Consider the following 17,170-nt stretch of genomic DNA (forward strand, 5'->3'; position numbering starts at 1 on the left):
ACTAAGGGTGGTTGTCAGGTGGTACCCGTGGACGGATGCCACCGGGACTAGTAGGTGTCGGCAAGTCCCAGGAGGCCCAGGAGGCCCAGGAGGATGTTCTGAGGAGGTGCACGTCCTGGTCCCTTGTCCTCAAGTGCCAGAGATCAGAGGGTGGCGTGACCATCTTGTTGGATCAGGGTGGTTTTTCCCGGGAAGCTGGAAGTTTTGGCTGAGATAATCACGGAAACATGGGATTTGCTGGCTCGTCCCAGAAGGCACTGGCTTCCAGACTTGGACCGGCTCCCACCTGGACAATCCAGGTGGGGTAAGCTTGCTTGGGAGAGTAGAAGCTTTGATCAGCATGGCAGCCAGGGCATCCTGAGAGCCCGCAGGTGTGTTTATGCACAGTCCACCAGTGGCCTCCCTGTGGACGTTCCGCTGCCCGTCCCTGGGCTCCGAGGTTTCGCTGGAGCAGCCAGCATTGAACCCCAAGATGGTAAAGCCACAGCTCCTAGCTCTCGCTAGAGTCTGTGCAAGTCCTGCCACCCACAAGGATCTCAGTGTTTCCCGGCACACTGTGACCCAGTGTTCCTCCCGCCCTCTTGAAAGCACCATCTTTTCCATAAGCTGTCTCTTACCGCATCCCCAGTCATACTTGTCCTGAGGCTACCGTGGCCAGATTCCTTTCCCAGAAGCCCTATGCCACTTGTGTGGCCCTTGAAACTGACATTTCCTTTCTGCCCAACGAAAAGAAGGAGAGAGATAGGGAGAGAAAGAGAGAGAGAGACAGAGAGACAGAGAGACAGAGAGACAGAGAGAGAGGGCTGTGTATTGCTCTAGAGCTCTGGAGAAAGGGGAGCCTAAGACAGAGGAGTGACTGGGAGGGAGCTGAGGACTAGATGTGTCTGCAGAGGTATACACCCTATAGAGCTAGAGACCCGGATGCAGTTGTAGCTAGAGAGTCAGATACATTGGTGCATACACATTCAAGTGGCAACTCTCAGAATATTTTCCTACTTCCTGCCGCTGACACACCCATGCTGGACATGGGGAGCACGGATTGAGCCAGTCGAGAATCACTCAGCACAGAGTGTACGAGGCACATGTGTTGGAAAATGTTTTTGAAAGAAACAGTGGAAGGGATCACCTGCCACGACGTTAAGATGCCACAGGCATTTGGTTTTTCAGTTCCTTTGTGCATCGCTTTAGTTGTAACACGGCTTATCTTTTGAGAGGTGTGTGCGTGTAGTGTGTGGCCCTAGACAGACAAGGAGAGAGAGAGAGGGACGGAGAGAGATTATTTGCCTGCATAATAAACCGGGCACAGTTGTTCCTATGAACTCTGGCAATGAAAGTGTTTGCATAGGTCTGTCCTTGTGTGCAAAGACGATGCCCTTGAGGAACCCTTCCACACCATGCACCCAGAAACCAAGTGCAGGTTGTCACTGAGAGACTGTTTTTGTGATTCCACTAGGGTGTGTTTGTGGCTACAAGCTACGGGACTAGACAGGGGCGTCTGGACCACCTTCCCATGCTGTGCCAGGCCAAGGGAGGGATTTCACCTCCCCGAGGAAACGCGGGAGAATACAAAGCGACCAAAGCACAAGCAAGAACTTGAACTGAGTGCCAAGATTTATTGATTGGATCAATGGAATGTCACATACAACGGGGAAATCCAGTTCAGCCTTGGGTCCTCCTCGTTGTCATTGGAAGGCTAGAATTCCTTGAGGCTTCAGAGGTGGTGTCCCTCCTGGTGCCCATGCTTCCTGACAGTCCGTGTGGAGCATGGCATTGCTCGTAGACACAACGCAGTTGCCGTCGACAGTCTTCTTGCCTTGGCCGCCCTGCCAGACACTATCATGAGTGTTGCTTGTTCCTTGTCCTTTCTCTCGCCCGTGGCTCTGCCTCCCAGGAAAGGAGGCTTGAACGGGGCTCGGGGGAAGGTCTTCCTACCTCCCCCTAAGCCTGTGGCACTGGGGAGCCTGGCAGCATGTCGAGCAAGGCCTGGAATTCTTCCTCGCTGAGGGGGGCTTCCAGGGTTGCCGCAAGTTCCTCTTCCTCTGCGTCCGCATTCGGCAAAGGGCCTGCCTTGTCCAGAATGTCCGCGTCTGACAAGAGTTCGTCCAGGAGGCTTGAGGAGCCTAGAAGGGCTGAGTGCTGGGTCTGTTGCTCCAGCTGGGGAGATGTCTCTTCACTTGAGGTTGCCTGCTGCTGCCAGAAGTGTGTCTCTGGCGGTGCAGGCGTCAAGATGGCCCCCTGGGCAGGCTGCCCACTGGCGATGACAGCATGTGTCCCTTCGCCCCACGGAACTGTGGCCGGAAGAGGCTGTGGGTTCTGGCATCCCTGAAGTGCTGCCAGGCTGGGCTGGACCACGATGAACATCAACGGGTGGCCCACACAGCACCCAGAGGCAGCCCCTGGCACAAGAAAGGTGGGGGAGAAAACAGGAGTGGCCGCAGCAAAGGATTGCGTGCTCTCAGGTGCATGAGAGGGAGCATAACGATGAGAGCTGCTAAGGACAGTGGGCGGGGGGCTTTGGTCCGACAGGGCAGTCACGGCTGATGTGGCATCTGGGCCTTCAGCCAGGGCATTCACAGGCCCACTAGCGCTCTGCTTTGGGTGCCGAGCTCTTCAGTTCTGGAACCATATCTAGGGAACCATATGGGGAGACAGGAACATTAGCAGCGCGACAGTCCAGATCTACTTGCCGCCGCCCCATCCCCGGCCGGCCCCGCCCCGGCCCGCCCTGCCCTGCCCTGCCCTGCCCTGCCCTCCAATCTGTCAGGTCCATGGCAAGTACTGGTGGGCCTCATCTAAGGGCCATTTTACCTAGAGATTTCGCCTTGGCTCCTGAAAATGCGGGAGGACGTCAGGGCAACACAGGACCCACCCCACTCCTCCCCACCCCTCCCCACCCCTCCCCACCCCTGGCTTTGAGGAGAGCCGTCATTGACCGGCTACAACCTCAGGTCCCTCCCTGGCTGCCCAGGACTTCCGTTGCCCTCTCCTCTTCTGGAAAGGGATGCCTTCAGATCAGCCCCCTTTGCGTATTCGTAGGACGAAGGGAACCTCCTCCCAATCCCCCCTCGCCAAGCCTACATATATCCAGCAGCAACCCGTCACAAGGTTTAACACTCCTTCCTCGTGGGAGAAGCCAAGTCCCACCCACTGGTGGAGAACTTACCTGGATTCGAGGTTCGGGAATTCCTGTCTGGTGAGCCAATTCTTCCCTGGCAGCAATAGATGGAAATCGATCCCTCTCAAAGGCTTGCACAAGGACCCTTGTTTGAGAAGGAGAGATGAGAGTCCTCTTTCGCCTGGCCTCTCTTCCCAAGCTTTCTGAAGAAGAACACACAGAGAAGAGAGGACATTCAGGCCAATTGCAGCACATTCACAGCAGATGCAGTGTGTGGTATGTAGGAAGTGGTATGTCATAGATCAAGATCGATACATCGATACATCTTATTGAGTGCTATGTGAAAATGCCCCATGTGATGGAAGAAGGGATTTCTGCACATCCGGGCAGGTTCCGGACCCGAAGATTCCAAGCCTTCCTGGCCATGCATCTCCCCACCCTCCAACAGGGGCATGATGCTCCTGTGTGGAACAGGAATGGGGCAAGAACCCAAGATATCATGGTTTCCTCTCTGAAGCGTTCTTGGCCTCCCACGGTCATCCACGTTCAGAGATGATTGTGTCTCAAGGGGATGCTCTGGGGAAATGCCTTTGGATTGCTGGCTACTTACCTCGAGTCAAAGTCTGAGGTGGTGGTGGCCGCAGCGGCTGCGACTGCCCTCCTTTGAAGGCATTCTCCGACAGCAATCGGCTCTGCTTTAGGCGTCTTCTTCGTTGGTTTTGAAACCAAACCTGGGTACAAAGAAAGAAAGCCTTGTCATTCAATGCTTATGCACGTACTTCCAAGATCTATTGCAGGGGTGCACCATAGAACAAACGCACAAACACGCCAGCCAGCCAACCAGCCAGCCAGCCAGCAACAAGCCGACTAATGGAGACCCAGTATGGCCCATCTGCCCCCAGTGGAAATATTTACGATTCAAAGGGACTGAACTCTCACTAGCAGGTAGAATGTAGACTCCCGCTTTCGCCTCTGAAGAAGTGCACCAGATTCCAGGATACACAATCTGTGTCCGTGAAAATAATCCTTCCTCTTCGAGTCACCTTACTGGTGTCCAGAGTAATGACTTGTGACACAGGAGGAGACAATGCTTGCTTTCCCACAGTCAGAATGGGATGGATAGCTACCTCTCTCTCTCTCTCTCCCCCGCCCCACCCCTTCTCATCAAAACTACCAGTTTCTCTGTGGGTCTTTTGGTCTCCGTCTACGATTCTCCGCATCTACCTGTTGACGTCTGTCTCTGTTGCCACCCGCCCTCCTGCCCACCTGACTGCCTGCCTGCCTTCCCCTCTCTCTGTCTCTGTCCCAGGCTCTCAGGCTCAATCTCTTTTCCCTCATTTGCTCTCTTTGCCTCCCCTTTGGCACGGTCCATGCCCGATTCATGGTTCCCTGCCTCTCTTATGTCCCCACAGGCAGTACTGTCTCATAACACGCAATCATATCCATTAGCAAGTGCCCGCATGAAAACCACACTTCCCATGCTGCCTGGGAACTACTCATTGACAGTTACTTCTCAGGGACTACATGCCTCCATCACTCTTAGGTCAGGAGACTCTTATGTACCCGCTCCCCATCTTCAGAATATGTGTCCTTGTCTTCAACAGTGAAGCAGTGTGCATGCTACCTCATTCCCCGAGGCCGAACTGCAGTGTGGACCTGTGCTTGTGTGCGTGTGTGTGCGCATGTTTTTAGACGTTTCTGACGGTGGTGTGTGGAAAATGTGACACCCTGAGAAAACGTGTTCGTAGGGAAAGCCAATCAGTCTTTGGCGACGCTTTGTAAGGTCGCAGGCGAGGTGTTCCTACCTTTGGTGACTCCTCTCCAACCTGCCCAGAGAGGGAAGTCTTCAGCACGGCTAGTTCCTCGGAGGCCAGCCACCAAGGGAACACCTCCCTGGCACCACCAGGCCCTCCTGCTTCCTTGGCCCCTCGCCCTTTATGCTTGACCACCCATTTGAATGGACCTCTCGCCACACAGCTCAGTCTGGCCACGTTTTCCAAAGGGAGCCACCTTCCTTGCCAAGATTCGAGTCCCTGCTGTCTGGAGCACCCCGAAGAGGAAGCCCCAAGGGCAAGGACTCCAGCTGGCGTAGGGCGACTTGCGTCTGGACATGGACCCCGAGAGGGAGAATGGATCGAGAGACTCGGACGTACCTGAATTCTGCTTTCTGGAATGCCCAGTTCTCGCGCCAGCCGTTCTCTGGTCGTTATCCCGGGGTAGGGGTTCTGTTGAAAGAGTGCTTGCAGGGTGTCCTTCTGACTCAGCCTCAGAACCAGCCTCCTCCTTCGCGATGGTCTTGAGAGTCGGCCTGTGGGAGAGAAAAGGGGGAATGTGTCAGGGGCGAATCCATGGAGGTGCAAACCAATGGTACCGGCCCAGCGCTGGTCCTTGTGCCACGTGAAAAACCTCTAAGCCAGGGGAAGACTCTGCATTTGGAACAACCGTGGGTACACCCTGAAAGCCACGCTGAGTGGGACCCTGTGGGCTCAAGCTAAGCTGAGGGTCAAGGCTATGGGGATCCCCCCACCACTCGCCAAGGATCCACAGGGCGCCATGCAAGCAGAAGGGGAAAGCCCTAGAAAAACAGGCTAACCTGACCAAAATGGGTGGAAGGATTTTCCACCTGTGGAGGCCTGAGAAAGTCTTGATGGCTTCTACCAGATTTACCTCGAACTCTATGCTAACGAGAGGAGCCCGGCTTCTGGCCTGTCATACGCACAGGGCACATCCGCTTTCACTATTTGAAAGGAAACGAGACGAAAGCCAAACGAAGCCAGACAAACACACAAGCCAATCCCCAACACAGGACGCACTAGGAGATTGTTTTGAAGACCCACTTTTTTGAGATAAGGACCAACGTGGGGCCCCGTCTGATGGCGCCCACACACCCACCCACCCACCCACAACAGCCCGGTACTCCTCGGAAGATGAGTTTCCCTTTCCAGGCACCAAGGTCATGCTGACTCGCCGTGTGTGCGTGCTATTCTTTCAGTTGGGCAGCCTTGAAGGGCTGCCCCCCACCCCTGTCCTATTTGAGGTTGCGTCTTTCTGGTGGCAAGGGAATAGATGGGTGTTTGTTTCCTGCCTTCTAAGGCGGGAGCCGGGTGTGATGGCCAGGGTGGGTGTGGTTTCAGGCACGTCCGGCACATCCCTGACATTTGAGTTTCCTGAACTCTCTCCAGCTCTAGGACAACGCCAACCCTTCTGCAAGGGCCACCTGCTCTAGCAGCTGGCAGCTGGTGACGTAGGGTCGTCTTCAGGTCTCCCGCTGGAAGGAGGCAAGGCAAGGCAAGGGTTTCGGACCCCCAACGGGGACTTCCTTTAAAAGCGCCCTTCCTTCCTGCCAGCTCCAAGGAAAATCTTTGGAAAGCACTCAAGGAACGAACGTGTCACACAGCGGATTTTGCCTCTCCAGAGGCTCCTGCACTGGCTACCTTGGAGTCCAATGAGAGACAGTTTGAGTGCTCCTGGAATCTCTGTTTCCCAGGCTCTAGCTTTCAGTTGTGCTCAAAGAAAAATTATCTTTTTCTTCTATTCTTAATACATACTGGATGTGGATTCTTTCCATGGACACCACAGAAGTTAACCAGTTCAAATGGACCACGAAACCAAAGAGAGCAAATCCATAACAACAGCAAGAACAGAACATGGGTAACCAACTCAAAATCCCAAACACGGTCAACTGGAAAAGAGTGTCAGTTTAGTTGGGAACGTTTTCAAACACTCGTGTTCCGTTCACTGCAACCACAGGCTGGGATTTTGGTAGAGAAGCCATTGTCGGGCAACAGGCCTACCTACTTCCATGTCGATTTCAAGAAGGAAAACAAACGAACCAGCAAACCAGAAATATGTACGTGAAATGCCCAAACCAAGGTGCATCCTTTTGCCCAACTGATTCCAGAAACATGTCCCAGCATATCTGTCCGTGCCAATTGGTGGTCATTGGGAAACTTCAACCTTCGTGGTGATCAACCCTTGGGGTGGGGAGGTGCATGAGTGTATTTGGAGGACCCAACCCCAGAGCCCAGATGCTGAGGGCAACGTACCTCTGGAGGGGCTGTATGCCGGACGAGCTGGACGAATCCATGGTGGGAGACCCACACGGATGGCACGGAAACTGCTGGCCAACTGTTCAGTGCTCAGAAGCTCAGGATTTATAATGGATGAGGATGCCCCGCCCCTATTTATGTAAATAGCCGCAGATGGTGGGGAACCCTTCCTTGCAAATTGAGAACCTGGAAGGAATCCCGTGAGGCAAGTGGGCGTTGGAATGGAAGGCCTGTTCGGAGGCTCCCAGGTCCCTTTGAAGCTGCCGCCCTCGTCATCCTTTCCCAGAATGCTTGGGGTCCAGTGCTCTCTCGTTTTCACACCTTTTCACATTCCACACATACTTTTGCTCTCCGTGGAATTCCCCAACTCTGAGTCCCTCACGCTTAGGTGTGTCACGGTACTTTCCAAAATGGAGAGAGAACCTGGAGCCTAGCTTTCCTCGAGTACGTTTCCCACTTCGCTCATCACCACCAGGACGTCATTGCCTCCCACTCTTAAAGCATTTCCTTGGCTGGGGTTTGAGTTCCCGATAATTCACATACTAAGCTTGACTGCTTATCTCGGGTCTACCCATGGTCCTCAACAGTTCGGGACTTTTTCAGAGGTACCCTGAATCCCACCCCCTTGCTCACATGCCATGGAGAGACCAGAGAAAGGGGCACGCCACACTTGTAGGTTTCACATGCCAAGGAACTTAATTTCAGTGCTTGTCCTTGGCGTCCACAAGATGAAGTCGGTTTCACATTCACTGTTCAACAGGCATCTGTACGATGAAAAAGAAGAAAAAGAAGAAGAAGAAGAAGAGGAAGAAGAAGAAGAAGAAGAAGAAGAGGAGGAGGAGGAGGAGAAGGAGGAAGAAGAAGAAGAGGAGGAAGAAGGGGAGGGATATGAAGCAAGTTATATGATGGATGATGACACAGCTGGGTTTGAAAGGAATGCTTTGGATTCCAAATACAACCATCCTAACATCTTCGGGGCATTTGGGCTGCAGAGAATTGAAAAATTAAAAACAAACAAACAAAAAAACCACACAGAAACACAGAACCATCTCTAATGTGTTCTTTTGCCACCACGTGGATTAACATGAGGACAGTGAGCTTATTTAGAAACAGTTGGGAATTGCAGTTATTACACCACCAATTCGTGAAAATATGGCTGGGGTGTGTGTATTTGTGTGATCTGTGTGTTTGATTTTCTGCACCCACTAAGGGTGGTTGTCAGGTGGTACCCGTGGACGGATGCCACCGGGACTAGTAGGTGTCGGCAAGTCCCAGGAGGCCCAGGAGGCCCAGGAGGATGTTCTGAGGAGGTGCACGTCCTGGTCCCTTGTCCTCAAGTGCCAGAGATCAGAGGGTGGCGTGACCATCTTGTTGGATCAGGGTGGTTTTTCCCGGGAAGCTGGAAGTTTTGGCTGAGATAATCACGGAAACATGGGATTTGCTGGCTCGTCCCAGAAGGCACTGGCTTCCAGACTTGGACCGGCTCCCACCTGGACAATCCAGGTGGGGTAAGCTTGCTTGGGAGAGTAGAAGCTTTGATCAGCATGGCAGCCAGGGCATCCTGAGAGCCCGCAGGTGTGTTTATGCACAGTCCACCAGTGGCCTCCCTGTGGACGTTCCGCTGCCCGTCCCTGGGCTCCGAGGTTTCGCTGGAGCAGCCAGCATTGAACCCCAAGATGGTAAAGCCACAGCTCCTAGCTCTCGCTAGAGTCTGTGCAAGTCCTGCCACCCACAAGGATCTCAGTGTTTCCCGGCACACTGTGACCCAGTGTTCCTCCCGCCCTCTTGAAAGCACCATCTTTTCCATAAGCTGTCTCTTACCGCATCCCCAGTCATACTTGTCCTGAGGCTACCGTGGCCAGATTCCTTTCCCAGAAGCCCTATGCCACTTGTGTGGCCCTTGAAACTGACATTTCCTTTCTGCCCAACGAAAAGAAGGAGAGAGATAGGGAGAGAAAGAGAGAGAGAGACAGAGAGACAGAGAGACAGAGAGACAGAGAGAGAGGGCTGTGTATTGCTCTAGAGCTCTGGAGAAAGGGGAGCCTAAGACAGAGGAGTGACTGGGAGGGAGCTGAGGACTAGATGTGTCTGCAGAGGTATACACCCTATAGAGCTAGAGACCCGGATGCAGTTGTAGCTAGAGAGTCAGATACATTGGTGCATACACATTCAAGTGGCAACTCTCAGAATATTTTCCTACTTCCTGCCGCTGACACACCCATGCTGGACATGGGGAGCACGGATTGAGCCAGTCGAGAATCACTCAGCACAGAGTGTACGAGGCACATGTGTTGGAAAATGTTTTTGAAAGAAACAGTGGAAGGGATCACCTGCCACGACGTTAAGATGCCACAGGCATTTGGTTTTTCAGTTCCTTTGTGCATCGCTTTAGTTGTAACACGGCTTATCTTTTGAGAGGTGTGTGCGTGTAGTGTGTGGCCCTAGACAGACAAGGAGAGAGAGAGAGGGACGGAGAGAGATTATTTGCCTGCATAATAAACCGGGCACAGTTGTTCCTATGAACTCTGGCAATGAAAGTGTTTGCATAGGTCTGTCCTTGTGTGCAAAGACGATGCCCTTGAGGAACCCTTCCACACCATGCACCCAGAAACCAAGTGCAGGTTGTCACTGAGAGACTGTTTTTGTGATTCCACTAGGGTGTGTTTGTGGCTACAAGCTACGGGACTAGACAGGGGCGTCTGGACCACCTTCCCATGCTGTGCCAGGCCAAGGGAGGGATTTCACCTCCCCGAGGAAACGCGGGAGAATACAAAGCGACCAAAGCACAAGCAAGAACTTGAACTGAGTGCCAAGATTTATTGATTGGATCAATGGAATGTCACATACAACGGGGAAATCCAGTTCAGCCTTGGGTCCTCCTCGTTGTCATTGGAAGGCTAGAATTCCTTGAGGCTTCAGAGGTGGTGTCCCTCCTGGTGCCCATGCTTCCTGACAGTCCGTGTGGAGCATGGCATTGCTCGTAGACACAACGCAGTTGCCGTCGACAGTCTTCTTGCCTTGGCCGCCCTGCCAGACACTATCATGAGTGTTGCTTGTTCCTTGTCCTTTCTCTCGCCCGTGGCTCTGCCTCCCAGGAAAGGAGGCTTGAACGGGGCTCGGGGGAAGGTCTTCCTACCTCCCCCTAAGCCTGTGGCACTGGGGAGCCTGGCAGCATGTCGAGCAAGGCCTGGAATTCTTCCTCGCTGAGGGGGGCTTCCAGGGTTGCCGCAAGTTCCTCTTCCTCTGCGTCCGCATTCGGCAAAGGGCCTGCCTTGTCCAGAATGTCCGCGTCTGACAAGAGTTCGTCCAGGAGGCTTGAGGAGCCTAGAAGGGCTGAGTGCTGGGTCTGTTGCTCCAGCTGGGGAGATGTCTCTTCACTTGAGGTTGCCTGCTGCTGCCAGAAGTGTGTCTCTGGCGGTGCAGGCGTCAAGATGGCCCCCTGGGCAGGCTGCCCACTGGCGATGACAGCATGTGTCCCTTCGCCCCACGGAACTGTGGCCGGAAGAGGCTGTGGGTTCTGGCATCCCTGAAGTGCTGCCAGGCTGGGCTGGACCACGATGAACATCAACGGGTGGCCCACACAGCACCCAGAGGCAGCCCCTGGCACAAGAAAGGTGGGGGAGAAAACAGGAGTGGCCGCAGCAAAGGATTGCGTGCTCTCAGGTGCATGAGAGGGAGCATAACGATGAGAGCTGCTAAGGACAGTGGGCGGGGGGCTTTGGTCCGACAGGGCAGTCACGGCTGATGTGGCATCTGGGCCTTCAGCCAGGGCATTCACAGGCCCACTAGCGCTCTGCTTTGGGTGCCGAGCTCTTCAGTTCTGGAACCATATCTAGGGAACCATATGGGGAGACAGGAACATTAGCAGCGCGACAGTCCAGATCTACTTGCCGCCGCCCCATCCCCGGCCGGCCCCGCCCCGGCCCGCCCTGCCCTGCCCTGCCCTGCCCTGCCCTCCAATCTGTCAGGTCCATGGCAAGTACTGGTGGGCCTCATCTAAGGGCCATTTTACCTAGAGATTTCGCCTTGGCTCCTGAAAATGCGGGAGGACGTCAGGGCAACACAGGACCCACCCCACTCCTCCCCACCCCTCCCCACCCCTCCCCACCCCTGGCTTTGAGGAGAGCCGTCATTGACCGGCTACAACCTCAGGTCCCTCCCTGGCTGCCCAGGACTTCCGTTGCCCTCTCCTCTTCTGGAAAGGGATGCCTTCAGATCAGCCCCCTTTGCGTATTCGTAGGACGAAGGGAACCTCCTCCCAATCCCCCCTCGCCAAGCCTACATATATCCAGCAGCAACCCGTCACAAGGTTTAACACTCCTTCCTCGTGGGAGAAGCCAAGTCCCACCCACTGGTGGAGAACTTACCTGGATTCGAGGTTCGGGAATTCCTGTCTGGTGAGCCAATTCTTCCCTGGCAGCAATAGATGGAAATCGATCCCTCTCAAAGGCTTGCACAAGGACCCTTGTTTGAGAAGGAGAGATGAGAGTCCTCTTTCGCCTGGCCTCTCTTCCCAAGCTTTCTGAAGAAGAACACACAGAGAAGAGAGGACATTCAGGCCAATTGCAGCACATTCACAGCAGATGCAGTGTGTGGTATGTAGGAAGTGGTATGTCATAGATCAAGATCGATACATCGATACATCTTATTGAGTGCTATGTGAAAATGCCCCATGTGATGGAAGAAGGGATTTCTGCACATCCGGGCAGGTTCCGGACCCGAAGATTCCAAGCCTTCCTGGCCATGCATCTCCCCACCCTCCAACAGGGGCATGATGCTCCTGTGTGGAACAGGAATGGGGCAAGAACCCAAGATATCATGGTTTCCTCTCTGAAGCGTTCTTGGCCTCCCACGGTCATCCACGTTCAGAGATGATTGTGTCTCAAGGGGATGCTCTGGGGAAATGCCTTTGGATTGCTGGCTACTTACCTCGAGTCAAAGTCTGAGGTGGTGGTGGCCGCAGCGGCTGCGACTGCCCTCCTTTGAAGGCATTCTCCGACAGCAATCGGCTCTGCTTTAGGCGTCTTCTTCGTTGGTTTTGAAACCAAACCTGGGTACAAAGAAAGAAAGCCTTGTCATTCAATGCTTATGCACGTACTTCCAAGATCTATTGCAGGGGTGCACCATAGAACAAACGCACAAACACGCCAGCCAGCCAACCAGCCAGCCAGCCAGCAACAAGCCGACTAATGGAGACCCAGTATGGCCCATCTGCCCCCAGTGGAAATATTTACGATTCAAAGGGACTGAACTCTCACTAGCAGGTAGAATGTAGACTCCCGCTTTCGCCTCTGAAGAAGTGCACCAGATTCCAGGATACACAATCTGTGTCCGTGAAAATAATCCTTCCTCTTCGAGTCACCTTACTGGTGTCCAGAGTAATGACTTGTGACACAGGAGGAGACAATGCTTGCTTTCCCACAGTCAGAATGGGATGGATAGCTACCTCTCTCTCTCTCTCTCCCCCGCCCCACCCCTTCTCATCAAAACTACCAGTTTCTCTGTGGGTCTTTTGGTCTCCGTCTACGATTCTCCGCATCTACCTGTTGACGTCTGTCTCTGTTGCCACCCGCCCTCCTGCCCACCTGACTGCCTGCCTGCCTTCCCCTCTCTCTGTCTCTGTCCCAGGCTCTCAGGCTCAATCTCTTTTCCCTCATTTGCTCTCTTTGCCTCCCCTTTGGCACGGTCCATGCCCGATTCATGGTTCCCTGCCTCTCTTATGTCCCCACAGGCAGTACTGTCTCATAACACGCAATCATATCCATTAGCAAGTGCCCGCATGAAAACCACACTTCCCATGCTGCCTGGGAACTACTCATTGACAGTTACTTCTCAGGGACTACATGCCTCCATCACTCTTAGGTCAGGAGACTCTTATGTACCCGCTCCCCATCTTCAGAATATGTGTCCTTGTCTTCAACAGTGAAGCAGTGTGCATGCTACCTCATTCCCCGAGGCCGAACTGCAGTGTGGACCTGTGCTTGTGTGCGTGTGTGTGCGCATGTTTTTAGACGTTTCTGACGGTGGTGTGTGGAAAATGTGACACCCTGAGAAAACGTGTTCGTAGGGAAAGCCAATCAGTCTTTGGCGACGCTTTGTAAGGTCGCAGGCGAGGTGTTCCTACCTTTGGTGACTCCTCTCCAACCTGCCCAGAGAGGGAAGTCTTCAGCACGGCTAGTTCCTCGGAGGCCAGCCACCAAGGGAACACCTCCCTGGCACCACCAGGCCCTCCTGCTTCCTTGGCCCCTCGCCCTTTATGCTTGACCACCCATTTGAATGGACCTCTCGCCACACAGCTCAGTCTGGCCACGTTTTCCAAAGGGAGCCACCTTCCTTGCCAAGATTCGAGTCCCTGCTGTCTGGAGCACCCCGAAGAGGAAGCCCCAAGGGCAAGGACTCCAGCTGGCGTAGGGCGACTTGCGTCTGGACATGGACCCCGAGAGGGAGAATGGATCGAGAGACTCGGACGTACCTGAATTCTGCTTTCTGGAATGCCCAGTTCTCGCGCCAGCCGTTCTCTGGTCGTTATCCCGGGGTAGGGGTTCTGTTGAAAGAGTGCTTGCAGGGTGTCCTTCTGACTCAGCCTCAGAACCAGCCTCCTCCTTCGCGATGGTCTTGAGAGTCGGCCTGTGGGAGAGAAAAGGGGGAATGTGTCAGGGGCGAATCCATGGAGGTGCAAACCAATGGTACCGGCCCAGCGCTGGTCCTTGTGCCACGTGAAAAACCTCTAAGCCAGGGGAAGACTCTGCATTTGGAACAACCGTGGGTACACCCTGAAAGCCACGCTGAGTGGGACCCTGTGGGCTCAAGCTAAGCTGAGGGTCAAGGCTATGGGGATCCCCCCACCACTCGCCAAGGATCCACAGGGCGCCATGCAAGCAGAAGGGGAAAGCCCTAGAAAAACAGGCTAACCTGACCAAAATGGGTGGAAGGATTTTCCACCTGTGGAGGCCTGAGAAAGTCTTGATGGCTTCTACCAGATTTACCTCGAACTCTATGCTAACGAGAGGAGCCCGGCTTCTGGCCTGTCATACGCACAGGGCACATCCGCTTTCACTATTTGAAAGGAAACGAGACGAAAGCCAAACGAAGCCAGACAAACACACAAGCCAATCCCCAACACAGGACGCACTAGGAGATTGTTTTGAAGACCCACTTTTTTGAGATAAGGACCAACGTGGGGCCCCGTCTGATGGCGCCCACACACCCACCCACCCACCCACAACAGCCCGGTACTCCTCGGAAGATGAGTTTCCCTTTCCAGGCACCAAGGTCATGCTGACTCGCCGTGTGTGCGTGCTATTCTTTCAGTTGGGCAGCCTTGAAGGGCTGCCCCCCACCCCTGTCCTATTTGAGGTTGCGTCTTTCTGGTGGCAAGGGAATAGATGGGTGTTTGTTTCCTGCCTTCTAAGGCGGGAGCCGGGTGTGATGGCCAGGGTGGGTGTGGTTTCAGGCACGTCCGGCACATCCCTGACATTTGAGTTTCCTGAACTCTCTCCAGCTCTAGGACAACGCCAACCCTTCTGCAAGGGCCACCTGCTCTAGCAGCTGGCAGCTGGTGACGTAGGGTCGTCTTCAGGTCTCCCGCTGGAAGGAGGCAAGGCAAGGCAAGGGTTTCGGACCCCCAACGGGGACTTCCTTTAAAAGCGCCCTTCCTTCCTGCCAGCTCCAAGGAAAATCTTTGGAAAGCACTCAAGGAACGAACGTGTCACACTGCGGATTTTGCCTCTCCAGAGGCTCCTGCACTGGCTACCTTGGAGTCCAATGAGAGACAGTTTGAGTGCTCCTGGAATCTCTGTTTCCCAGGCTCTAGCTTTCAGTTGTGCTCAAAGAAAAATTATCTTTTTCTTCTATTCTTAATACATACTGGATGTGGATTCTTTCCATGGACACCACAGAAGTTAACCAGTTCAAATGGACCACGAAACCAAAGAGAGCAAATCCATAACAACAGCAAGAACAGAACATGGGTAACCAACTCAAAATCCCAAACACGGTCAACTGGAAAAGAGTGTCAGTTTAGTTGGGAACGTTTTCAAACACTCGTGTTCCGTTCACTGCAACCACAGGCTGGGATTTTGGTAGAGAAGCCATTGTCGGGCAACAGGCCTACCTACTTCCATGTCGATTTCAAGAAGGAAAACAAACGAACCAGCAAACCAGAAATATGTACGTGAAATGCCCAAACCAAGGTGCATCCTTTTGCCCAACTGATTCCAGAAACATGTCCCAGCATATCTGTCCGTGCCAATTGGTGGTCATTGGGAAACTTCAACCTTCGTGGTGATCAACCCTTGGGGTGGGGAGGTGCATGAGTGTATTTGGAGGACCCAACCCCAGAGCCCAGATGCTGAGGGCAACGTACCTCTGGAGGGGCTGTATGCCGGACGAGCTGGACGAATCCATGGTGGGAGACCCACACGGATGGCACGGAAACTGCTGGCCAACTGTTCAGTGCTCAGAAGCTCAGGATTTATAATGGATGAGGATGCCCCGCCCCTATTTATGTAAATAGCCGCAGATGGTGGGGAACCCTTCCTTGCAAATTGAGAACCTGGAAGGAATCCCGTGAGGCAAGTGGGCGTTGGAATGGAAGGCCTGTTCGGAGGCTCCCAGGTCCCTTTGAAGCTGCCGCCCTCGTCATCCTTTCCCAGAATGCTTGGGGTCCAGTGCTCTCTCGTTTTCACACCTTTTCACATTCCACACATACTTTTGCTCTCCGTGGAATTCCCCAACTCTGAGTCCCTCACGCTCAGGTGTGTCACGGTACTTTCCAAAATGGAGAGAGAACCTGGAGCCTAGCTTCCTCGAGTACGTTTCCCACTTCGCTCATCACCACCAGGACGTCATTGCCTCCCACTCTTAAAGCATTTCCTTGGCTGGGTTTGAGTTCCCGATAATTCACATACTAAGCTTGACTGCTTATCTCGGATCTACCCATGGTCCTCAACAGTTCGGGACTTTTTCAGAGGTACCCTGAATCCCACCCCCTTGCTCACATGCCATGGAGAGACCAGAGAAAGGGGCACGCCACACGTGTAGGTTTCACAAGCCAAGGAACTTAATTTCAGTGCTTGTCCTTGGCGTCCACAAGATGAAGTCGGTTTCACGTTCACTGTTCAACAGGCATCTGTACGATGAAAAAGAAGAAAAAGAAGAAGAAGAAGAAGAGGAAGAAGAAGAAGAAGAAGAAGAAGAAGAAGAAGAAGAAGAAGAAGAAGAAGAAGAAGAAGAAGAAGAAGAAGAAGAAGAGGAGGAGGAGGAGGAGAAGGAGGAAGAAGAAGAAGAGGAGGAAGAAGGGGAGGGATATGAAGCAAGTTATATGATGGATGATGACACAGCTGGGTTTGAAAGGAATGCTTTGGATTCCAAATACAACCATCCTAACATCTTCGGGGCATTTGGGCTGCAGAGAATTGAAAAATTAAAAACAAACAAACAAAAAAACCACACAGAAACACAGAACCATCTCTAATGTGTTCTTTTGCCACCACGTGGATTAACATGAGGACAGTGAGCTTATTTAGAAACAGTTGGGAATTGCAGTTATTACACCACCAATTCGTGAAAATATGGCTGGGGTGTGTGTATTTGTGTGATCTGTGTGTTTGATTTTCTGCACCCACTAAGGGTGGTTGTCAGGTGGTACCCGTGGACGGATGCCACCGGGACTAGTAGGTGTCGGCAAGTCCCAGGAGGCCCAGGAGGCCCAGGAGGATGTTCTGAGGAGGTGCACGTCCTGGTCCCTTGTCCTCAAGTGCCAGAGATCAGAGGGTGGCGTGACCATCTTGTTGGATCAGGGTGGTTTTTCCCGGGAAGCTGGAAGTTTTGGCTGAGATAATCACGGAAACATGGGATTTGCTGGCTCGTCCCAGAAGGCACTGGCTTCCAGACTTGGACCGGCTCCCACCTGGACAATCCAGGTGGGGTAAGCTTGCTTGGGAGAGTAGAAGCTTTGATCAGCATGGCAGCCAGGGCATCCTGAGAGCCCGCAGGTGTGTTTATG

General features: G+C 53.5%; 2 protein-coding genes across 2 annotated transcripts; both read right to left on the bottom strand.

Annotated features, from left to right (window-relative positions):
• Positions 1-1,938: 1,938 nt before the first annotated feature.
• Positions 1,939-6,073, bottom strand: LOC133093083 (double homeobox protein 4-like protein 4). The gene is made up of 4 exons (XM_061192790.1): positions 6,016-6,073; positions 5,269-5,423; positions 3,726-3,846; positions 1,939-2,396 (listed from the first exon to the last, which is right to left on the bottom strand). The coding sequence occupies exons 1-4, from the start codon at positions 6,071-6,073 to the stop codon at positions 1,939-1,941; spliced, it is 792 nt and encodes a 263-aa protein (XP_061048773.1).
• A 4,233-nt stretch (positions 6,074-10,306) lies between these two features.
• Positions 10,307-14,441, bottom strand: LOC133093084 (double homeobox protein 4-like protein 4). The gene is made up of 4 exons (XM_061192791.1): positions 14,384-14,441; positions 13,637-13,791; positions 12,094-12,214; positions 10,307-10,764 (listed from the first exon to the last, which is right to left on the bottom strand). Exons 1-4 carry the CDS (start codon positions 14,439-14,441, stop codon positions 10,307-10,309), a joined length of 792 nt encoding a protein of 263 aa, XP_061048774.1.
• Between the last annotated feature and the right edge of the window lie 2,729 nt (positions 14,442-17,170).

Source organism: Eubalaena glacialis, chromosome 6, assembly GCF_028564815.1.
Source record: "Eubalaena glacialis isolate mEubGla1 chromosome 6, mEubGla1.1.hap2.+ XY, whole genome shotgun sequence".
NCBI classification, from domain to species: domain Eukaryota; kingdom Metazoa; phylum Chordata; class Mammalia; order Artiodactyla; family Balaenidae; genus Eubalaena; species Eubalaena glacialis.